General features: G+C 36.2%; 1 protein-coding gene across 3 annotated transcripts in view; it reads left to right on the top strand.

Annotated features, from left to right (window-relative positions):
* The window catches only part of LOC150102528 (osmosensitive cation channel TMEM63C-like), a 491,876-nt gene that overhangs the window by 20,117 nt on the left and 446,189 nt on the right, over nucleotides 1-25,570 (top strand). For 2 of the 3 annotated variants that reach the window (XM_090398765.1, XM_090398767.1), the window contains exon 2: nucleotides 16,051-16,243. In XM_090398765.1, the coding sequence (XP_090254891.1) occupies nucleotides 16,058-16,243 (186 nt within the window). In that variant the 5' untranslated portion in view covers nucleotides 16,051-16,057. The remainder of the gene's footprint in view (nucleotides 1-16,050; nucleotides 16,244-25,570) is intronic. The other variant, XM_090398766.1, reaches the window with a different exon arrangement.

Below are 25,570 nucleotides of genomic sequence, written 5' to 3'. Positions count from 1 at the left end.
CACTCCCTCGATGTGATCTCTCTATGCTCGACTGGGGCCATTTCCCTTTCTGCTTCTTCATTTTAAAACCCTTTTCAATACCAACTGTTTCCTCTTGATCCCTGGTCATCCCATTCCTTTCCTGCCTGCACATGCTCACCTCCTCTTGGAGCATCCACCTTTCTCATGCTGTGTACCCCTGTCCACCCCGATCCTCCCCGTTTCCCTGCTCCTCTTGCACACCCATTCTCTCATTTTCTATACTCATGCCACACCTTTCCCCATTCATAACCACCTCTTCAATTTCTCCTGTCTTATTCTCCCGCTCTTCTACATCACTTCCCACTCGATCTGATTCATTCTCTCTATTCACTTCTCTACCTTCCAGCAGCAGTCTCTCCAAGCGATTCACACCATAACCACTCAAATGTAGTCCATCGCTCCCATACAGCCCACTTCGTCGCTCAAACTCATTCCACACATTAACAAACTGTGCTCACGTCTCCTCACACATTTCAGCCAGCATATCATTCATAATCCTTGCTCTCCACCTCATTTCACCACTGTCATACCTAGGCAACATGCTAACTACCCTTCCTATCAGACTATTCTCTTTTATCCTTCTAAGCAACCTCCTGATATCCATTCTGACACACTCTTTGTCCTCTCTCAAATCATTCGTACCTATTAATACTATTAACTCTTTTGCTCACTCCTGCCTCATATCCAATGCCTCAATCACTCTACTCATTTTAGCACCGGAAAACAGGAAAACATACCTTCTGCATTCTATCCTCCAGCACACCTTTAATAATGGAGTCACCATACAACGCCACTCGCTCATCTTTCGTTAACTCTTTCATTCCATCATTCACAAGATTGAAAGATCTTTATGAACTGCTCATTAAGTATCTCCACCACACATTCTGCATCAGCTGCCTTTATACCATTTTCTCCAATCAATGTCATCCTTCCATAATTATTCTTTCTTTTGCTGGCTACATATCAAAAGAACTCCTTAGGATTCTTTTTGGCTTCATGTAATACATCATATAGTCCCCTGACTGAAAATAGCCAATTCCTGTCCATCTAAGGTCACTTATTCCCAATATATTCAGCTTCTTGTGCTCCATTTCCAGCTTAACTTGGTTCATACTTCTAACATTCCAAGTTCCAGTTCCTTCTTCTACTGCTCACATATTGAAAAAAAAAAAGAAAAAAAACTCATTTTGATTAACGAAGTAGTGTTACATGCATGTGTGTGTGTGTGTCCCATGCATGTGTATGTGTGTCCCATGCATGAGAGGTACGAGAACCTATGATGCATCAGTGCCATGTGTGACGTGTAGATGAGGGCTTAGAATGAAGAAACTTATTGACATTCTTCTTAAAGAGCTGTAGAGGGAAGGTAAATGTCAGTCCAAGGAGAGAGTTCATCCTGTCTGGTGATGTGTGTATTACTGAGGATGAGGGAAGGTGAGCTGAGATCCCTTTTGCGAGAGAAAAGGCAGGACTGTGATTTGGTGGCATTGAAGTTGATTAGGTTATCCTTGCCTCACTGAAGAATGGTATGGAGTCCAGTATTTAAGGTACTGGTTACAGATGATCTTGATGTAAAGTATGTCTGGGAACTATATGGTTTGTCAAAGGTGTAGAATGAGTGGGGAGTGCTATCATCGGCAAAGCTATGGATAAGATTTGTAGTGATGAAGAGAAAGCATAAGTGTAGGTATGCTACACTTATGCTTTTTTTTACTAATGAGGCCCTTTCTTAGCCTATTCTTTGTTTTCTAGTAACTGATTATTGCCTTCACCATAATGACTTTCACCTTGCCATTCATCTCTTTTATACCTTTTCCATTTTAATATCTTGACTTTTGGAATACATACTGTTTGCTCTTAAGTGGTTATTGACTAGTGCCTAAGCAGCATTGATCTTTTTTTCTCTCCCTAACTCTTTATTCCATGCTTAGGATTCTTTTTGGCTTCATGTAATACATCATATAGTCCCCTGACTGAAAATAGCCAATTCCTGTCCATCTAAGGTCACTTATTCCCAATATATTCAGCTTCTTGTGCTCCATTTCCAGCTTAACTTGGTTCATACTTCTAACATTCCAAGTTCCAGTTCCTTCTTCTACTGCTCACATATTGAAAAAAAAAAAGAAAAAAAAACTCATTTTGATTAACGAAGTAGTGTTACATGCATGTGTGTGTGTGTGTCCCATGCATGTGTATGTGTGTCCCATGCATGAGAGGTACGAGAACCTATGAAGGCAGCTTTCAAGCTGCCTTCCAAACTTTCCACACTCATCTGCCTTGTAGTTCAACATATGTCCTTTTCTTACGGATGGTCTCATCAATGCTTTTGTCAACTGAGGTAGATTCAACCTTATTCACAAGAAAACTCTCTTATGCAGTGTTCAAGTTCAAAGATACTTTATCCTCATATGGTTCTGTTATTTACAGCCTAAGGTCTCTTGGAAACCCCAATTCATTTTTCTTACTTATAGATGTTATCTCTTTATTCAGTGTATATTCCATAATTAAAATCACCCATGAACTATCTTCACTTAAGGATGTTGACTTAGTATCCCATAAAGTAAAGTATGCTTTGCTTCATTTCAAATGTATAGTGCTATGTATTATGGGAAGATCTTAAAGCTCAAAAGCGAGCTGGGTGATAACTGTTCCATAGCAACATACACATCCGAAAGGAAGTGTACTTTGCATTATGGGATACTAAGGCAATTGATGTGAAGACATCGATTACAGCATTTTATGAAAGTGGAAAATTTACAAGGTGTGACAATTTAATTCCCGGAATGGCCACGTAGTGTCATCCTTGTGGTGATTTGGTTGGAGTCACATGAGTCTTTGTACATGTTTTATGTGCGTAAACCTCAAGCCAATAGAGCCATTTTCTAGTTGGCTATTGCAAAAACAATAGACATCTGCGTGTAAACTTTGGCATAAAAATATGTTGTCGAAATTTGGAGCAGCACGTTAAAATCAAATTTTGTGAGAAAATCAGCAAAACTGCTACTGAAACGTTGTAGCTATTTAAAGTGGCATATGGTGTGGAAGCTTTGAAAAACTCAAGTATTTTTGAGTGGCATAAGAGATTCAAAGGCAAGCGAGAAGATGTGAACAATGACCCCAGAAGTGGGCAGCCAAAAACAAAAATGACAGACGCAAATGTGAACAGAGAGCAAGATTTGTTACAGTCTGACAGATGATTAAGTGTGCGATTAATGGTTGATGAATTGCAAATGAATCGAGAAACAGTCAGGGTAATTTTAACTGAAGAATTGGGTATGTGAAAGTCTTCTGCGAATGGAAAAGATAGACTTCAATTGAGTTTATATAGTTCAAATTTATTTGAAACTAAGTAAGAAATACCGACAAGTTTTGCCAACTTAGCTGTTTGGCTTCTTCAGGGTAAAAAATAATAGATACAGAGCAACTTAAACACTAAAACTGTTCATGAAGGAAAGAACCGAATACAATTGTATTTTTTACAAAAAACAGAAGAACGTGCACATCACATGCATGGAGCATGTATGATGTCAACTGTTGTTATGCAGGAACGCTCTGTAATTAGCAGCAAGATTCAACTCTGGCATGCTTAAAGATCTTATGAGGATCTTTCAAATATCAGACAGAATTAATCCTTGGTTTCTATTTAGGTTGTGTTTAGAACGGATAACTGTTATGGCTTCTTTTATGATACGGGAGCGAAAATCTTCCTCTAAATAGGGCATGGAGCTTTTGTCCCATTCTATGGTATGGTTTTTCCTGGAGAAATGAAGTGCTAACCCCCAGTTGTCTTCTCTGTTATTGTTTACGTCTCCTACATGTTCTTTTTTTCTGATTTCCAAACTTCTAGAGGTCTGACCAATATAGTTTAATCCACATGAACAGGGGGATGTTATAGACGCCGGCATATTTGAAGAAAGCATGACTATCGCTCGGAGATCTTAAGAATTGGCAGATAGTCTTTAAAGGTTTAAAAATCGCTCGTATTCCATGTGGCTTGAGGAGTGTAGCAATCTTTTTTGGAAACTGTCCCAGTATAAAGAATTGTGATGGTGGAATTATAACGTATTTCTTCAGATTGTTGTTGTTGTGGGGGGGGAGTCACAGAAAAGTATCTTATGAATCAATTTTCTTGGGTAACCGTTGTCTATAAGGTTTTTTGATATCAGGGCTAGTTCATCTTTGAGATCTTTATCCTCTATAGTGATGTGAGAGGCCCTATTTTTTAGCATGTGTACAATGCTTAGTTTTTGGGAAATGTGGTGCAAAGATGTGAAGTGCAGGTATCGACCTCCGTTGGTTGCTTTGCGATAGACTGTAAAGCTGATGCGTCCATCCATTTGTTTCTTAACTAAAGTGTCCAGGAATGGTAATTGTTTGTCCTTCTCAAGTTCTAAGGTGAATTTTATTTTGTGATGGAAGGAGTTGATCTTGGTAAGGAAATCAAAAAGATCCTTTTCTCTGTTTTTCCACATATCTTCACCACACTGTGGGTTTAGGGTCTAATTGAGACAAAATTTCACTTTCAAGTTTCTCCATAAAGAGATCTGCACAAGAGGGTGAAAGAGGGCTGCCCATTGCAAGGCCTGTTAATTGTTGGTAGATCGTTTAATTCCATAAGAAACAAATAGATTTTAAGCAACGATGGAAAAGAGAAATAATAATGTCTTGAGGGAAGAAGTTTCTCAAAATGCTGATTACTTCATCTACTGGAACATTTGTAAATAATGATGTAACATCCAGGCTTGCAAGAATGTCTTTATAGGAGATAGAGATGTTCCTCAATTTTTCAATAAAATGTGAATTTCTTATGTAGGTATCCGAATTACGGATGTGTGCCTTAAGGAGACCTGTGAGTTGTTTCGATAATAACTGTGGAAGAATTAATTCCATCAACTATAGGGTGCAGCGGTATTCCATTTTTATGAACTTTGGGAGAGCCATATAGTCTTGGCGTTAGTGGATGCAATGACTTTAATCTTTGTTTTGTCTGTTGGCCAGCTGTCCATATTATGCAACAAGTTGTTTGTGTCATTGTGATTTTTTCCTGTGGGGTCTGAATCTAAAACACAGTAGGTAGATGTTTCAGAGAGTAAGTCTGTGATCTTTTCCTTGTAATCTCTGGTTTTTAAGACAACTGTAGAGTTCCCATTATCTACTTTTAAGATGATATTTCTTTATTTTTCTTCAACCTAAACATAGCTCTTTTTTCTAACAGTGTGATATTTTTGTTTGGAACTCTTGAAGAAGAGAGAATGACCTATATAAACCCAATTGAAGTCTATCTTTTCCATAGTTCATTTGGTCGAAAATAACTTTTAATCAGACTTCTACAAAGTTTGTGCCTCGGATCTTGATGAACGAATAGAAGCAGTGGTGGCTTCAAGTTGCGACTGATCTTTCAGCAAATAAGCACATGTTTCCGAGAATAATTACAGGTACCCAAACCTTGCGCTTCCCATACAATCCCGAAACAAAATGCCAGAGAATGCAGTAGAAAACCTAACGTTTGCCATGTCCGAAAAAAGCACGCATCACGTTTGCAGTTCAAGACCATGCTCGTGTGGTCTTGAACTGCAAATTTGATCACACGAGGATAGTCCACTATGAATTCATTGAACAGGGACAAACAGTCTACCAACAATGCTATTTAGAGGTACAGAAAAGATTAAGAGATTCTGTTCAGAGAAAAAGACCTGAATTGTGGCCTGACAAGTGGATCATCCATCATGACAATGCACCAAGCCATAGTGCGCTCATCGTGAGAGAGTTTCTGGCAAAAAAATTGATTACCAAATTAGCTTATCCATTCTGCTTATTCACTTGACACTTAGCTCCCTGTGCTTTCTGGCTGTTTCCAAAATTAAAGACTACGCTAAAAGGACGAAGATTTTCTGACATTACTGCTATCATAATGTGATAAAAGAACTCGAGAGTATTCCAGAAAAAGTTAGATCGCTGTTTCCAAAAATGAGAGCACCGTCTAAACCAGTGCATAAATGTACAAGGGAACTACTTCGAAGGCGACAGTAGCCACTGATCTATTGTTCTGAATGTAGGTTTTTGACAGGTGCATTCCAGGAATTAAATTGTCACACTTCGTATATACAACTAACCTAGTCACATGCAAACTACTTTGTTTTGCTTACGCTTGAGTATAGGATTAAAATAATAATATAATTTCTTGTCTGTTATAATAAATTTGAGGAAAAATGAGAAAAATTATTCATTATTATCAGAATCATCAAATTCCTGATATGCACCCTCAAGGAGTGTACGGGATATGATAGTACTACATGAAAAACTTACATCATTACTAACTTCCTATCTACAATTTTCCTCCAAATCAGTCTGTTACCTGTCAGAACTCCAACATTATCAGATCTTATATTTCTGTCTTCTAAGGCACTTTTTACAGTAACAATCCACTTATATCTTGGTCTCCCTCTGGGTCTTTTTCCTGCCAACCTGGCAGAGTACACTTGTTTTGCTAATCTTTCCTCTCCCATTTAAGTGAGCATACCACCTGAGATTAGCTCTGCTAATGCATTCCTGGATGCTAATGTTAAGTTCTTTCCTAATATCCTCACTTTTAATATGATATTGCCATTGATGCCATCTGTTCACTGCTCTAATCTTTTTCAAGACTCTCATATTAGTGGTCTGTAGTCTTTGGTCAAGTGTTTTATTTCTAACCCAGCTCTCAGATCCATAGGTTAAAACTGGCTTGAACACGGTCTTGTATATAGCTAATTTAGTGTTCTGACTAATTTATCTCTTATTCCATATAAATTTATTCAGTTTCTTCCTGCTATACTGACTTTGTTGATTCTGTTGTCTATTTCCATATTTAATTTACCATCTTCACTAAAAATTGTGCCTAAGTAGCTGAAATGTTTTGCTTGTTCTATAGTTCCATTCACGATGCAGTTGATATTTTCAATGCTTCTGCTTATTTGCATTGTCTTTGACCTGTTACTGCCGATTTTCATACCAAACTTATTACAACAGTTATTCAGTTTTGTCAGGGTTTAAAGTATAACATCTTCATAAAGTAAAGAGCTGAGATTAACATATCCAATTCTGATATCATGTTTAATACCACTTTCCTTCATAATGTGATCCATATAGATAATGAATAAGAGAGGAGATAATGTACATCCTTGTCTGACACCAGATTTAATATTAAACCATCTTCCTGTACTTCCTTCAATTCTAACTGCTGACTTACAACTCAAATAAAGAGTAAGTATTGCTTGGTATAATGCCCCATTAACACCATATAACTGTAACGTTTGGAATAGCTTCTCTCTTGGCACCTCTTCATATGCCTTTTCCAGATCTACAAAACTTTGAGATCTTTGTTATATTCCCATGATTTCTCAACTGTCTGTCGTAAAGTGAAAATCTGATTCTGACGGCCTCTTTGGGCTGAATTCAGCTTGTTTTTCACCAAGCTTCTCTTCCACAATTCTTCTCAAGGTTTCTCAAATATACTTCCGTATATCTTACCAGGAATACTCAAGTAATGAAATGCCTATGTAATTCTCACATTCAGTTTTATTTCCCTTTTTATATATGGCTACTATGAGAGCTCTATTCCAATTATCTGGAATTTGTCTTTCTGTCCAGGCCTTCTGAATTATGCTTGCAGCCACTGTAAGACTTTTATACCTCCATACTTCAGCATTTCTTGTCAAATATCGTCCAGTCCTGCGACCTTTCCACATTTCAAGCTTTTAATGGCTTTTTCTACTTCATGTATGGATATGTATCCATGACTGCATGCCTGGTGAGTGTTTTTTACTACTGTGCTGTCATCACTGCTTATTTCATTTATTAATTTTTCGAAGTAATTACTCCATATGTCAAGGATATCTTTTTCATCAGTTTTCATGTCACCTTTATCATCTTTAATTCCTTTTACAGTACTTTTTCCTCCATTTCTGAGCTTTTTCAATACCCTCCAGGATAGTTTGCCACCTTCTTGATATTTTTTTTTCTACGTTCTTACCAAAGTCTTCCCACAACTTTTGTTTAGCTAATTTTACACACTGTGTAAAACTAGCTAATAATTATTAAATTATTGAAACTTACATATAACAGTATTATGTGTAACATTCAAAAATCTTGGTCGATTGAATGTTATATAATTGTTGTATTTTATTCTAGTTTTTTTTATTATTTTGTACCAAAATCCTGTTCTCTGTTAAACTTAAAGACCAACAAACATGTGAAATTGATTTAAAAATTACTATTCTTGCTTGAGTACTATACTTTTCACTTGTCTCTGGCATCATTAAACATTTAACACAGAAAGGATAAAATATAACAGTACTAGGCTTGCACTGTTAATGACTGAATTCAACAGTATGAACAGGATTGTAAGATTTCAGAGGTTTAATCTTGACAGCTTCATATAGTACTCCGAAACTGATGTCAGTGGGTCTGCATTAAATCACAAGCTATTTTGACTGGTGTTCAAATTATGCATGTCTTGTCTAGTTTTCATTCATTAATATGAAACTTTTGTTCTTTTAAGCTGTTCCTTGTTGTCTGCTGATAAGAAATATTTTAGATGTTGGAGTTTTTTTTAGGAATAAAATAACTTCTGACTAGTAGTTGTGCATATCTTATTACGTGGGTATCTTCATGGAGTGTGATGACTCATCATTGAGATCATACCATCCACACAGTATCTGCTTGTACCTTTCCTTGAATGCAGTAACTGACTGACAGTGCACTCACAACAGATTCCATTAACTCCTTCTATTCATTCACAATTCTCCAAGTGAAAAAATTAGTTCTCACCCCCTGCTAACAACACACTTTCCAGGACGATTCCTTTTCTATCCAAGAGCTGAAAAATTTCTTGTGCATCAATTCTGTAAAACCCTTTTATCTTATCTGCCTGGTAAATAATTTCTGCAACTCACAAACCCTCACTCTATCCTCATAGGGAGCACTCTACAGACCACTCACCCATCTTGATCATTTACTTCTGGATCCTAATCCGTGTGTTAAAGTGTAAGTACTGGGAGAAACTCATGTTAGAAGCTTAAAGACTAGTCCTAACTATGTGGGGCACTATGTGTGGCACTCTCTGAGCACCTGTTGGCATCCTAGTGTGTAAACTGGTATCTCGAGGTATTAGTGTTTCCCGTACTTTTGGAAGCTTTATGCAACCATTTTTATTCAAATTAGGCTGATTTCTGAGAGCAGTTGCAAATTCCAAAAATAGTCTTTCTCTTCTAAATTTACTGTGATGGAGCATGGTGGTCTTTTTCCAGCAGATTCTGTGAACCTTCTCTGCTGATTTCGGTAACTGAGACTAAATATTGGAAGAATTAAATATTTTAATCTTTTCTCAGTGCTATTTTGCTCCATTAAGCTTCTAACATGAGAACATCTGGATCTTCTTCACTAGTTCTTCATCCCTTAGGTGATGAGACCAGTGCACAGTAATCCATATGTGGCCATATCAAGGTTTAAAGAGGAATGAGAACTTCATTGTTTCTGTTTATTAGTGTATTCTTCAATAACCAAGTTATCTTATAGCTGCCTTGCCCACCTTTACAGTATGCCTTATAACTTCAAACTCCCATTCTACCAACACGCCCGGTTACACCTATCTTCATAAGTTTCCTGGAGTACATTTCCATTAGTGTAATACACATTTTGGAATGAAAAAATTACAAATTTTTTCATTCCAAAATGCATAACTTGACGTTTATTCATATTAAAATAGCAATTGTGGTCTTGCTCATACTGTCAGCCTATTTAAATCATCCTGCATATGCTTTACATCACACCGATTGACTGTTATACTACCCAATTTTACATCATCAGCAAACAACTGAACATTTCTCTTCGGATCATTTTCTATATCATTTATGTAGAAATTGAAAAAGCAGTGGTCTAAGCACAGACCCCCCCACAGCACACTGAGTCACTGCTTTCTCCTAGATCCTAGATGGTGAATCTATGGCACTCGTGAATTTTGCTGTCATGGCAACGATTTACAGGTGATATTGTTAATAATTTGTTGATTTTTATTTAAAGGGAATATTCATTGATATTATATCTTAATATTAATCCTACCATAGAGATGATCTCTGTTTCTAACAATTATTTTTTTTTATTTCCGAGTGTACCTCTATATCTTCTTTTATTCACTAAATGTCTATTGACAGTCTTAGCTCTTTCAATTAAAAAAACTTGCAGTTCTACGATTCCCTTTTCGGATTCTACTATAAATCTTTCAATTAGTGTTTCCTCCATATTCCGTTTAAAACGCATATAGCAATATTTCCCTTTTATTTATCCACATACTTATTCCACATTAAAACTTAATAGTCCCACGATTCCTTTTTCAGAATATACTATTAATTTTCCTCCGACTGTCACAATAAAACTTAAGTTCCTCTGAATCTAAATATCTGCTGGCCTGTGTTCTAAATTCCTTCTGAACGCTCTCTTGTTTTCAGCTGTTACTCAGATACCAAACGCTTTCCTTGTCAGCTGTCAATCGCACATCAAACTTCTCGGTGAGCATGCGCACTCCTTGAAAATGACAAGTGAGAAACTAGGTGTATAATGGCTGACACGGTTGTTTCCGTTAGCAACAAGAGAATGTCTTCATAAAACACAAAACTTAATATTTCAAACCATAATAAATTTGTTTAAAATAACACAACTATTCAAATCCGGTAATACATTAAATTTTTAACTGCTTTACATATCACTTTTAACAAAACAATTTCCATAACGGGCACATCGCAAGTGCCGACAATGCGTGTTATGAAAACAAAACTAATAAACATACTAACATAAACAATACGTAAAAATATTCAGAATTTATACCACCCAATTTTGCATCATCAGCAAACAACTGAACATTTCTCTTTGGATCATTTTCTATATCATTTATGTAGAAATTGAAAAAGCAGTGGTCTAAGCACAGACCCTTACAGCACACTGAGTCACTGCTTTCTCCTAGATCCTAGATGGTGAACCTATGGCACGCATGAATTTTTGCTGTCACGGCAACGATTTACAGGTGATATCCTTTTATACACTTATAAAGTATTCAACCTTTTTTTTTTTTTTTAATTGTTACAATACATACAAGTTAAATTTCGTTTTACACAAATGAAACTAACCAGCAAACACAAAGCCTACTGTAGGAACAAGGCCCAGCAGCTGACAACTACAGCTGATGTTAAGAACCTCGAACCAATGGCTGAGAGGCATAATGACATGACTCAGCTGATAGAGAAACAACTGTTTATTTGCCAAAACTTTTCATTATTTAAAAACTTATTAATTAACTCAAGTTTATTAACTTTAATATTTTTAGCATATGAAAAGTCATCAGCTGCAACTTTATCAAAACACGTGGCTTCTAAACATATGATGTTGAGAGTAACATGGCGGTCATATCTGCCAGGCCTTCTTCTTAGAGTGGGCTGTGAACAAATACATTTTTTTTGCGACAGTCGACTCATTGTAGATCAGGATTTCTCAACTGCTGGGACCTGGCATCAGTTATAAAGGGTGCGCGAGAGGTTCTCCTGAAATTTATCATTTCAGTTTTCTAAACATTTTCATGAATAAATATTTTATAGTGGAAATATTCTGAGGAGAATAACATTCGTGAATGTATCAAAATGTTGAGACCCAGAACACCTAAATAATATCTATGTAGTAAATGTCAGTGATGAAGCAGCATATTTTTAAACATGGAAGTATTCATAAGTGATCGGGAATTTTCAGACATCAAAATCTTTCAAAATTCAGAAGTTCGTTGGCTGTCCTGCGGTGAAGTTCTTGAGAGGTTATATGAACTCCGAAAGGAAGTTGAGCTGTTTCTAATTGATAAGAAATGTGACAGGACCCCATTATTTCTAGAATAAGAAATGGTTAACCAAGCTGGCATATCTCAGTGATATATTTTCTTACATAAACGAGTTGAATTTAAAACTTCAAGATCCAGATACCACAACATTTAATGCTTGGAACAAGATCGAATCATTCAAAAAGAAACTCAAACTCTGGTTTAATATGATTGCAGAAAGAAATAATGAAATGTTAAGTCGTCCTCAGATTATATTATGGAAGCAAGTGATTTCTATTCACAGTATTCAGTTTCAGATATTGTAGCCCAGTTGAAGATGTTGTCATGTGAAAAGTATTATCCCGAACATAAGGATCCCGGAGGCATAATATGTGAACCCCTTTGTTGAACACAAACAGACAGCCTTTTCCATTGAAGAGACCCTTCAACTTATTGAATTATCATTGGACAAAGGACTGGAAAGTACTTTTAATTCTATGAGTAATTCAAAATTCTGGGTAAGAATGAAAAATGAATATCCAAATTTACATGAATTATCAATGCGATTTCTTCTTTGTTTTTCCACCACATATCTTTGTGAAACTGCATTTTTCTGTCATGACTGTGCTTATAACGAAAGAGGTATCGCCTGCAACTTTCTGACTGTCTCCGTTTGGCTATCACTTCAATTCCTCCCAGAATTAATAAGCTAACGGACAGAAAACAGCAACAAAAGTCTCACTAGCCTAACTAAAGCGTTCAAAAACTCAGTTGTAATAAATAAAACACTAAGTTTAACTTTTTCAAAAACTTATAATTGCTGCATTTTTAAATTCAAAATATTAATTACTGTTGTAACTAGTGTTTAGAATTGAGAGATTCCTACATTTTTATTTATTAAATTGCATACTTTGCATATATAAATATTGGGCGTGTGTATGTGATAATACCGTATATATTCGAATATAATGCTCACTTTTTTTCTCATAATTACAACTAAAAATTTGTGGTGCAAGATATATGCGAGGATTTTCGGAAATCCAAACAGCATCATCTTCTTTCCCATTATTTCAAGCAAAAATTACCAGTAATTTACAAGACTTGAGATACATAATGAACAATCCTTCACGAATGACTAATGAGAAGCAAAAGCATAGCGCGAAACAAACAGCAATGTTGGCCAGCTATGAAGATGTGCATATGATTGGTGCCGTATTAACAATTGTTGAGTTGAAATGCTAATTTCCTTCAACTGAATTCCGTAACATCTGAAACTGAAGATATTTTGAGCCTTGTAACAAAATTGGTCAATTTTTTATAGGCACACACTTTAAATAAACGAAAATTTATAGAATTATTAAGTGAGGTAGACTCGGTGTACAATGGTTTTACTTATGTACAACGGTTTTACTTATGTACAACAATGTCCAATGGTTTAAGTCATGGGAAAGTTCTTCAAAGATTTGTTGCGTATTTAGATGAAGTCAGACTTCTTTTACATAATGAGAAAATCATTGAAAAATACAATCAATTAATGAATGTCAAATGGCTTTCGAAATTAATGTTTTTTACTGATTTGTGTTTATATTTAAATGAATTAAATGTTAAACTGTAAGGTGTTAACACACCTTACACAGTTATTGCCATGTTTTATTAAATCAAAGCATTCAGAGCTAAATTACAAATTTTTAATTGTGATGTTATTTCTCATACCTTCAAATATTTTCCACATACAAAAAAAAAAATATTTGCAGATCTAGAATCTCGTGAAAAAACAGATCAAGTTATATCGAAAAAATAATTTTCTACAGTTATTCAGTTGATAATCAAGGATTTTCTTCAAGATTTACGCAGCTCAGGCAATTTGCAGAGACATCAACATTTATTTTGCATCCAGACACAACATCAGCAGATAAACTCAGTTTGGAGATTTTCGAGTGGCTGAATTTGGAAGATATAGAAATGTAATTAATCAATTTTCAATCCAGTTCAATATGGAAGCAAAAGTTTGTGAAATGACTTGGAAATAACTGAAAATAATCGATTATTGGGCACAATTAAAAAGAATGCAGAAGAGGAAATAATGAGAACTTGGAATGTCATTCCTGAAGCCTTTAGTTGTTTAAAAAACTAGTGAAGGCTATATTATAAATTTTCTCCTCTACATATGCTTGTGAGTCATTTTCTGACATGAATTTTATAAAAAACAGTTTAAGAAATAGATTGACTGAAGACCATAGTTCGGCATGTATATTACTAAAAGTGACAAAATATAAACCTGATATAAAGTATTTGGCATCTCATGTACAACAGCATAAATCTCATTAATAAATTGGTAGATTGATATTGGTTTGTATACGACAATGTGTATGTTAAATGATGAGTTCATTTTTATGAAATTCTATGTTAATTTTTAAACTTGCCTCAATAAAATTCTGCAATTAATTTTCTATTAATTTTTCCCCTTTTAAAAACTGCTCAGCACGTCAGCAACTCGATGAATATTATTTGTTAATTTTTGACATGCGCACATCAAAAGGTTTGCCACCACTGTCCTAGATCATGTCCCTCCATATACTACTCTTGGGCATATATCCATCTGCTATGCTCATCTATATCACCAACTTTGTATTCATTATCCCTTGTTCATATTTGTATAACAGAGTTCCATGTGGTATTTTTTTCAGTTACTTTGCAAAATCCATCAGCATCATCGTGTAGGCATTCTCTTAATCTGACAGCCATTATTCTGTTATAAAAAATGACCCGACCTTCACAAAGTCATGTTTTCACCCATAGATTATCACATTCTTATCTGTTCATTCCCAAATTCTTTGACCCACTTTTTGAATACCTTTACTATCACTCTGATGATACTAATTGTTCTATAATTTGTTCTGTAGTCTGTAGACTTTATCAGATCTACAACAAATTTAAAGAACCTAGTGAGAGGCATTGCCATTTCAATTGCACATTCTCTTAATACATGAGCCTACCTCACCCCATCTAATCCTATGGCCAATGTTTGCATTGAGATTATGCAATATCTTAAGTACTTCCAATTTGTCAAACTCATGAGCTTGCTGATCATCTTTCTCTATTATATACAGTCCATGTTTTTTTCCCCCCCTCGTCTATTGCTTCCTTCAGCTTCCTTGACTGTCTCTTGTGCACATTTATGTTAACGTCTCTGTTAACATACTTTCCTTGCAAGTTCTTACATCACAACTTTTAGCTGACTTCTAGGCTAATCATAATTGCCTTCTGTAGTATCGCATATATCCCTTAACAACATTCCATGTTTGGCAACCTTCCATGTCGGCTGCATGGTCACTCTCTCTAATTGGATGTAATATAGATAACTTAAGGGCAGATCTTCTGAATGTGTGATCCAGCACTCTCAAACCCATAGTCCATCATGGCATGTTATGGGTGGGACTTTCAAGTAATTATCTCTTACTGTGTGAATTAATTCCATATCCTTCATACCATGTGTCCTTCCTCCTTCCAATCTTTTTATATAGCTGAATTTCCTCATTACTCTACCTGCACTCATCTTACTAATTTGTTGATTTGTATCTGCATCTTTACTTCCTGGTCTTATAGCTGTAACCAAATAAACTGACATCCATACCTCTGTCTTCCTGATTATTTCATACCTTTTTTGGCTTCAATTGATCTGCCATCATTAGTAGCACCTCCTCTGTTTTGTTCTTTGTCCTTCCTGAAAATACTATACCCTTTGCATTCTATCCCTGAAATATGCTCTCAGCTAACTTTCATTAATGGTTGTAACTTTTGGTAAGATTGCACATACCAATTCCCAGAACTTATTCTTGAAATATTAAAGCCTGAAATATATACTTAGGCCTCCACCATCCTTTACACCTTGTATTGACTATCTCATTCAATTTTGTTACTTGAGAGAAACTAGATTAAGCATTTTTTGGTAGTTCTTATGTTAAACTATACATGTTTCACAGTATCTAAATCTTTAGTATTTTTTTTTAATTGTTGAATCCCATGTTTAAAAAATATATCAAGTGAATCATTCATTTTAATGAGGACATTTATTTCTGTGAAAAAAAAATAACATGTCAAAAATTTGGTTTAATTAATAATTGTTTATAAATATTATTTTTTTAAATATAAATTTTGTTTCCCTCCTTTTTTTTTTTTCCTTCTTTTTCTCTCAGAAGGACAATGCCTAGTTACCTTGATTTTCAGCCACATTTTTCATCTGGGTTCCTCCGTACTTCTGGGGATGATCATAAAAACAATGACTCAACAAAGTGCAATGATATACCCCAAAAAAAAATTCCTATAGAAGGGATACCAGATTATGATGGCATACCTGTTAATCTCATTATTAATGTTGTTGCTTGGATGGTAAGATTCAAACTTATATATATATATCTTTTAAATTAAAGATGCCATGAAATTCTTGTTTAATCCTTCATCCAAGTGTAAGCAAAGTTTACACGTGAAGTATCTTCACAACTAGGCTACTTGTATATAGAGGCTAATGACTTCACATTAGTTCACCTTAGTATTCCGTAATGCAAAGTACAGATCCTTTTCGGTGTGTATAATACTATGCATTATAAAGGACCACTACCTAAACTGGCTTCAACCTTTATTGAGGTCTCATCAGTGGGAGCTAAAACCCAGAAAAGATACTGAGTTTGAAGTAATGCATTAGTCATAGCCTTTCTTTTAGGCTTACACGGTGATCCGAATACATTTTTGAAAATTATGGAGACAACTACCATGCTTGAGTAAAATGCTAGTTTAATATAAACTAAAATCCATATTCGACGTTTCGACCTTTATATCAAGGTCATCTTCTGGAGCATATGCACTATATATAGAAAACAAGCTATACTACAATTAAATTCTGATAAACCACCCAAATATCAACAATAATGACGGCATGAAAATTCCAAGAATCTGGATGGCACACATTCAGCCTACTTAATACTTAGTATCCAGCATACTCCAGGACTCTAGGCAACCTTCAGCCAGTATTGGAATCCATTCCATACCAACGGGTTGGAATGTATATGTATAATTATGGTGTTAATATATATATATATATATATTTATATATATACACACACACAGATTTGTTGTTGCTCCCAATGTAATTTTACAACCAATAGATAATATTAATGATAGGACTCTAGCGTTGATGTATATGTGTAGTTTTTTTTTTTTTTTCACTAGAGGTCAGGCCAATAATTGTTGTAACAGTTGGTTAGTTACTTTAACAAACCATGTAGATTGTAGTGTAGCTTTTTTATGTATATAGTGCATATGCTCCATTTGATATAAAGGTCAAAATGTCGAATGTGGATTTTAGTTTATATTAAACTAAAGTTTTACTCAAACACGGTAGTTGTCTCCATAATTTTCAAAAATGCATTAGTCATATATTTCCCACATAGAAGTAGTGAAAAGATGTAACCTTATTATTAAAATATTCTGGATTAGAGCTAGTTGTTGAAAATTTTTTTCTATGATTATACCTTTTCACTACTTGTATATGGAAAATATGACTTCAGCATTATTTCAAATTTGGTATCTTTTCTTGGCCTGGCTCCCACTGATGAGACCTCAATAAAGGTTGAAACCAGTCTGGGTAGTGACCCTTCCCATAATGCATAAGATTATACATATCTGAAAGGATGTGTGCTTTGCATTACTGGATATTAAGACAACTAAAGTTGAAGTCACTAGCCTCTATATACAAGTAGCCTAGTTGTGAAGATACTTCACGTGCAAACTTTGCTTACACTTGGATAAAGGATTAAACAAAAATATAATTTCATGGCATCTTTATTATGCTGAAGTCATATTTTCCATAAACAAATAGTGAAAAAACTTTCAATAACCATATATATCTTTTCTATATAAGTACTGCTGGTATACACTACTTGTCTGTTGCTAACACAATATACAGTAGGACCAATGGGAGAAAGAGTAGTCCCAATATGTAAGCAGTGTTGTGACTTGGCAATGTGGTAGCAGTCGTAACAGTTAATTGATAATTGTTGTAACAGTTGGTTAGTTATTTTAACAAACCATGTAGATTGTAGTGTAGCTTTTTTATGTATATAGTGCATATGCTCCAGAAGATGACCTTGATATAAAGGTCAAAATGTCGAATATGGATTTTAGTTTATATTAAACTAGCGTTTTACTCAAGCATGGTAGTTGTCTCCATAATTGTTTTTGATGCTGACTTGGAGTGTCAGACAGCAGATTGATAAGTGAAGGTGGGAAAAAAGTTTTTGGAAAAGTGTCATATTAATTAAAGTAGTTTGGCTTAAATTTTATTGATTGAATTTACAAAATAATAAAGCAAACATAACTTATGATTTGTCTGTTTAAACTAGAAAAATGGAGTAGAATTTATTGCCATGAAAAAATAAAGCACAATAGAATCAATAATTGGGATGGAGTTAGTTACAGGATACAAGAGCTTACATCCCTTATAGTAGAAAGCCAATTTCCAGATCAAGATGCATTCATCTTCCAGATGCCAGAGAAGTACATTATTTATAGTGTCTCTCAAGTAAATGTCTTTCTGCCTTCTCATGGCATGTTCTCTTTCTATCACATGAGTTCTGGGAGAACAGTAGTTTTTACTACTGTAAAATCAGTACTTCCTAGTTGGAGAAATGCCAAGTGGAGCTTCTGCTGGACAACTGTTGCTGCCTGCAATACTGTCGCTCTGTTTATTAGAAGCCTGAAATAGATGAATCATGTTTGGATTGCAGAACATGGTTCCTGGCTTTCTTTTTCCTTTCTATTAGTTTCCCTTCTGTTATGAAGTGTGAGTAGTAGACATTCTGGAAGATATTCCTTCTGCCATATGAAGGTGGAAGAAGCAGAGGTTTTTTGCCAACATAGCAGCTTTAAAAGATAACACATTAGTAAAGTCCACTGTTGTCTCCATTTCAGAAAATCGCTCTTTCTATTCCCTCATTGAAACACAACTGTTATCTTTTTACACCATGCAACAACCTCACTTCTCCCAGCTGCATCATCCTTGATTCTTCTCATCAAAAAGAAATATTATTTATTTACATTTATTCATATATGACATATCAGAGGCTGTATAAAATGGAGTTCCTCTTTTTGATCTTCAAGTCAACTACTCTGTCCATAGAACTGAACATTTTTTCCTTCTAATCAAGATTTCCTGCACTACTACTTTCCAACAGCAAAGTGATTTTCCTCAGAGACTTGAATGTACACAATGTTGTTTGGCTGATCTGCTCCACTTCTGCAGATGCTGTTGGAGTAGATGTTGAACCATTTGCTTTTAGTAATGATCTAATCAAACATAAACTATGAACCAGAATTCCTGATCCTACTCGCTTGGCTAACACCTTTAATTTTTTCCTGGGTAATAACCTTCCCAACTCTGTTGTTACCATTATCTCTTCCATTAGGCAGCTCAGAACATAATTTGATGCAACCTCTTTCCATATGTCATTCTTGGCATCATGTTTGTTGACGCTACAAAAATTCTATAAAGGACCTCTACAATTTCTGATCTTAGTTTCTGATGGACCTAGTTTTTCTGGTTTTTGTATCAATCTCCAAATTGGCCCACACACAAAACATGTTGCAGAAATTGTTCTTGCTGGCATGCTTAACTTGAGCTCTTATCCATTACCCAACCCTTGATTTTCTATAAGTGTTCCAAAATAGTCCAGTAAAAATAAAGCATATCATAATTGGCTGAAAACCCAGTCTCCTCAATCTCATTTTTGTATATATTGAAGTCTGAAATGCATTCAAAAAGACCATAAACCGAAAAACACCATTGCCGGCCGGGTTGACCGAGTGGTTAGCATATCTACTCTCCAGCCAAAAGGCAGCAGGTTCAAATCCTGCCGTGGGCATGGATGTTTGTGATTGTGAAAATACTAGTGGTGGTAGATGGCGTTGGTGTAGATGATGAAGGTAGTTGCGGTTGGTGGAGATAGTGAGTTGTAGGGTTGGTACCCTCCCTCGATAAGTCTTTGGACTCCCTGGAGGTGTATGTAATAATAAACCAATCCAAATCATGTACAGATAAAATATGCATGTATATAGCCACATAGAAATAATAGTTCACTACACTACACTTCAGCTGTTCTGGATTTGCAGATATTTCAATAATTAAATGAAACTTAGTTAATTATTATCCATAGACATTTGTTTCTTCCATTGATCAGAAATGCAAGTGGTTATTAGCATCTTAGTATCCATACAAGGTTAACATAGGACTTTTTTTTTTTTTTTTTGGTAGCATTGAAGATGCATTGAGTAGGATATCCTCCAACCATTGAAGAAGAATTTTAATTGTGCATACTGAAGTTTGAGATGTGTTATACACTGTGGTTTATGAGGAATATAGTTCATTTTCATCCAAAGTATGGATAAAGTCCGTGATAGATCATTTATATACAGACAGAAGAACAATGCCTTAAGTGCTCCTGCATTAGCAGAACTCTTTACATTACCATGCAGTGATCATTCACAGGAAGAGAAATAGCTATCCAGTTACAGACCAAATGAGGGATGGCATTATCCCGAGTAGGCTAGACTTGATTAGATGCTTTGGAAATGTCAGAAGCATCTGCGCATGTTACTTTATTCATTTTCATGACATGCATCCAGAGGTGGATGGTGTGGGCTAGGTTGTTTGTCCTGAATCTAGAGGCAGAATCCATACTGGGTCATTAATTAACCCCCACATCCACTTCACCATGGCCTTAACAACAATGTAAACGATTTGCACCACCACCTGCCATCTAATGGAGAAGTGCTATTCCTATCAGAACTCCAACTAGCAACCTCAACTGCCTATACAACACATTACATAGTGCATTCATCAGAACTGACATACCATGTCAGAGACTGCAAACCCTTGAATCTCCACTGTTCGATCTTGATTTCTCTACCAAACCAACCTGCCATTCTTATATGCTCCCTCTATTACTCTTCAAACTCTGTCAACCACTCTGACCTCTTCAACTCTCTCTCTCTCTCTAAAGCTCAACTTTCTGCAGTCAAAATACCACAATATTGAGGTCATCCTCCTTGGGGACCTCAATGTCCACAACTCACATTGGCTTCCCTTCTACAGTTTCACTGATCAAGCAGGCAGGAATGTGAGGTGTTTGCCATCAGCAGTGACCTATATCAGGTCATCAGTCTTCTGACCAGAATACCTGACAACCCCTTTTAAGTTGCCAACACACTTGACCTCTTCCTAACAAGCTCCTATTCCAGGTATACTGCAGTTGTTGGTTCTTCTCTTGGTAACTTGGTAACTCCACAGAACTACCTTCACTCACCAGTTCATTCTTGTGTCCGTTGGCACTACAAGGGTGCCACCTGGGAGGACCTCCGTGACTTCTATTCTTCTTTCCAGTCGTCCGACTACTGCTTCAGCTCTTCTGATCCAAACGCCTGCTCAGACTGAATAACAGAAATCAACTTCACAGGAATGAAGGCGTTCATCCCTCATTCCACTTCAAACTCTCAGTCACCATCCAAGCCTTGGTTCTCAAAAAAGTGTGCCAATGCTGTAAAAGGAAAAAAACCTCTGCTTATCACAAATGGCTCAAGACCAAAACTTCCGCTTCCCACTCTGTCTGCACTGCAGTTTGCAACAGTGTTGAAAGAATCATCACCAAGTCCAAGTAGTCAGACTTTGAAATCCCAAACTCACCTCCTTCCCAAATGGCAGTTGCTCCTTCTGGTCCCTTGCCATGGCCATTGGGCAGAACTTCTGCCCACCCAGGTTTCCACCATCACATCCGGATGGTATTTTAGTTACCTCACCTAAAGACAAGGCCAACTTACTGGCATCACTTTTCTCTTCCAATTCCTGCATCGATGACTGCGGCAAAGTTCCCTCCACTCTACCAAGAACGGCTTCCTTCATGTCACCCATAGTCTTTCAACAAAAAGAAATCTGAAAAATCCTAAATAACCTGGACACAAACAAGGCATCTGGTCCTAATGGTATCCCACCTGTTGTGTTAAAAATATTGTGCCTCAGAACTAATACGTATCCTGTATCGCTTCTTCATTCTATCCTGTTCAACTGGCATCTACCCTACAACATGGAAACAGGTCCAAATCCAACCTATCCCAAAGAAAGATAATAAGTCAACCAATGAACTACTGTTCTGTTCTCTCTAAAGCTATGGAGAAGGTCATCAACAATCAACTCTTGACCCACCTGAACCACCTAGAGTCACACTAAGTAATCAGTGACTAGCAGTATGGATTCTGCCTCTCGTGATCTACAGCTGACCTTGCTTTCACCACTCACCTCTGAACTCAAGCTATGGAGAAATTTGGAGAAACTCACATGGTTGCCCTCACCATTTCAAAGGCATTTGACTGGGTTTGGTACAGGGGCCAACTTAACAAACTGCCATCCCATGATCAGCCTTCCTCACTCTGCAACTGGATTGCCAACTTTCTCACTGGTCACTCATTACATGTAATGGTGGACCGTTTACTCTTCTCAGATTTCCCCGTTCTGTTCTTTCACCCACTCTCTTCCTCTTGTATATACAGCAATCCCTTGATTAGTGCATCATTTTTTTTCAATACCCAAATTTGATTAGTGTGCCTATATACATCTTAAAAATAAATGTTACAGATTTTTAAAATTTTCTATCTATACATTTTTATAGCTAACTATTTTAAAAAATCACTCACCAGAATGAAATAATTTAGTTACCGATTTTAAACATTTTACAAAGTTATTTTTAATGACATACTACACTACTTCCATGTACACTTATGTATACTATGTTCCAAATTTTTACCACCAAAATTTGTGTCATCTGCTATAGTATCCCACAGATTCGAGACCCTTCGACACTTCTGCGCATGTCACAAAAAGGAGAATCCATTCCGATAATAGGGTAATCACTCTTCTGGGATGAGTTGTTTATTATTACATGTCGGAAAATTAACTTCATTTTTATGATCATTGTAGTTTTTAAAGTGGTAACTATTTTGCTTGTATAACAGTTGGGAAATTTTATCTATAAAGCACGTGATTTCGTGTGTTGGTGACCAATTCATATGTCCCACATTTCTTTCTCCCCTTCAATGATAACGTCCAAGAGTTAATTAAATCTCATTCTGAAGAATTGAGTGATTATCACCTGCTAAATTTAGATGCACGGCAGGAAGATCCTGAAGAATATGAAGAAAATTTAACCACTGATAGTCAGCCAAAAGAGATTTCACAGAAACAATTCGAAAACATTTTTCGTACAATCGAAATTTTTAAGCAGCAATGCTTAGAGGCTGACCCTGATGAAGAGAAAAGCAGTGAAATTTGCAGAAGAATAGAAGAGGCAATAGGATCATACTGTCTGTTGTATGAAAAAAAGAAACAAAATGCCTGCCAAACCATGTTAGCTCCATTCTTTGTTAAGAAGTAGAATAATAAATTTATATTCTAAATATGTTTTATTGTCTTTCAGTTTCATGGTTTTCCTTTAACTAAACCCTGAGTCATACTCTAATTCTTTTATAAAAAAAATTAAGGGTCAAAAAAGAAATCTGAGGAACGAATCATACGTTTTCCCATAGGTTATTATATTCGACTAGTGTGTTTTCAATTAATGCACCTGTTTTAAAGAACGCATTAGGCGCACTAATCGAGGGATTGCTGTACATGACCTGCCTCAGACTTCCAGTCCTATTCATAGCTTTCCTGACAACAATACACTCCATTCCTCCTTTTCATTCAACAAACTTTGTAGTGCTCAAGTATTAGAATCCTCAAGATCTACCACAACAGCAACCTGAACTCAGATCTCCTAGCTATATCTCAGTGGGGCAGGGACAACCTTGTAAACTTCAGTGCCACCAAAACTCAGTCCTGTCTGATCTTTCACAAGAAAGAGTTGTCATGCCTCTTCCTCCTTACCTTCAGTAATACTGAGATATCCAATTACAGTCAGATTTTTCGTCTTAGACTGACCTGCACTTTAGATCTTTCATGGCACAACCACATTTCAACTATAGCTTCTATAGCCGCCCAAAACACTTTGTGTACTTTTTTTTTTGTACAAGACACTGCTTCACACCTTCACAGCTGCTAACTCTACACAAAGCCTAAATCTGCCCAGCCATGGCATATTGCTCCCATATTTTGGGTGGTGTGCCAAAATCTTCTCTAAGATTGCTCTATTCTGTCCAGAAGAGGGCAATCTGGCTAATTAATGATCTCTCTCTCTCTCTCTCACACATACCCACTTCATTCCCTCCCTCACAGATGTTCAGTTTCTGCCTTGTGCCTCTTCTACAGATGCTTTCATGGGCAGTGCTCTGCTGAATTGGCCACTATTATTCTTCCACTCTTCTCCAAAATCATTAAAACAAGAGCCACTGCTAAGCAACACTCGTTACAGTCCATCTTGAAACTCACTGAACCAACTTCACTGCCTCCACTTTTATTCCATCTACTTCTGTCCTTTGGAACAGTCTCCCCCACTCTGCCTTCCCCAAAGTTTACAACCTTGAGATATTCAAGCAAAATGTGAGCATATTCCTCTTTTCTTTTATTCCTCTTGCCCACACTTGGCACTAATGTGCTATAAGCTATGTGACCATTTATGTTTGGATCAGATTAAAAAAAAAAAAAAAAACTGGTGGGACTCCAGGTAGTGAAGCTGACTTAATGTGACCTTGTCCATTATTTTAGAATGGACTGAGGGTATGGCAATGGGTTAGTAATTTGATTTGTGAATTTTGGAATAGGTAGATGGAAGCAAAATAGAAAAGTATGAAGTGATGGATAGGTGTTAGTTCTGGAGTACATTCTTTAAGTAAAATTGGGAACTGCCATCAGGACCAGAAGATATAGTGATTTAAGATTCTTCTGTCTTTCTTGTGAAAGTCCATGTATCACATTGTTTCTAATTTCGTAGCCTTGCTTATCTGTGAAGGAGTTTGAGAAGAATTATACCAAGAATCAGCTTTAAGTGTTATATTGGTGCCACCCAGGTTAGGGGGAGAGAAAGAGTTAGAAATACATTAGCAAAAGTTGTGTCTGAAGATCTTCATACAGCAGCATAACTGCCAATTTGCACACAAAGAGTTTTCTTCATCTGGTCTTTCAAAGTCAGAATTGGATTTGTTTTTTGGTGTTTTGCATTTGTTCTGTGTTTGAGTATAGGGCTGAGAATGAGAGACCGAATTTCTTGCCTGAAGCCATTTGTGTGATGTGCTTTTTTTTTTTTTTTTTTGTGCCTTGGCACACCATCATTAAATCATAACTTGGATAGTAGATAAGAATTTTGAATCCAGCAGGATGAATCATGCTTCATGGAATGGGATTTTTGACCAGTTGTAACCAGCACACATGGCTGGATGAAAATCAGTTTCATTTCAAGAAACACCATTCTGATAGCAATTTGAAATATTTGGGTGCGCATAACTGGCTTTCTCACACCTAGATTTTTATGATCTACTTCCTTAATGTTCAGGGCCTTCCCTTTATACAGTTTTCCTATATATTTTCAACTATTGGAAAGGCTCAGGTCAATAGATAGGACAAAATAGACTGGACTAGTTGTGTTCCTCTAAAGAGGATGAGCTATGGAACACTGTTGAAGGCAACTGGCCTAGTAGGACTGATTATGTATTGACTGTAATGGTGGACAGTTTAAACATCTT

This window comes from Typopeltis vanoorti, chromosome 10, assembly GCF_054136105.1.
Source record: "Typopeltis vanoorti isolate ZY-2024b chromosome 10, IOZ_Tvanoo_1.0, whole genome shotgun sequence".
Classification (NCBI taxonomy): domain Eukaryota; kingdom Metazoa; phylum Arthropoda; class Arachnida; order Uropygi; family Thelyphonidae; genus Typopeltis; species Typopeltis vanoorti.
The sequence above is the reverse complement of the archived record's forward strand: the minus strand, read 5'-3'. Positions and strand labels throughout refer to the sequence as shown.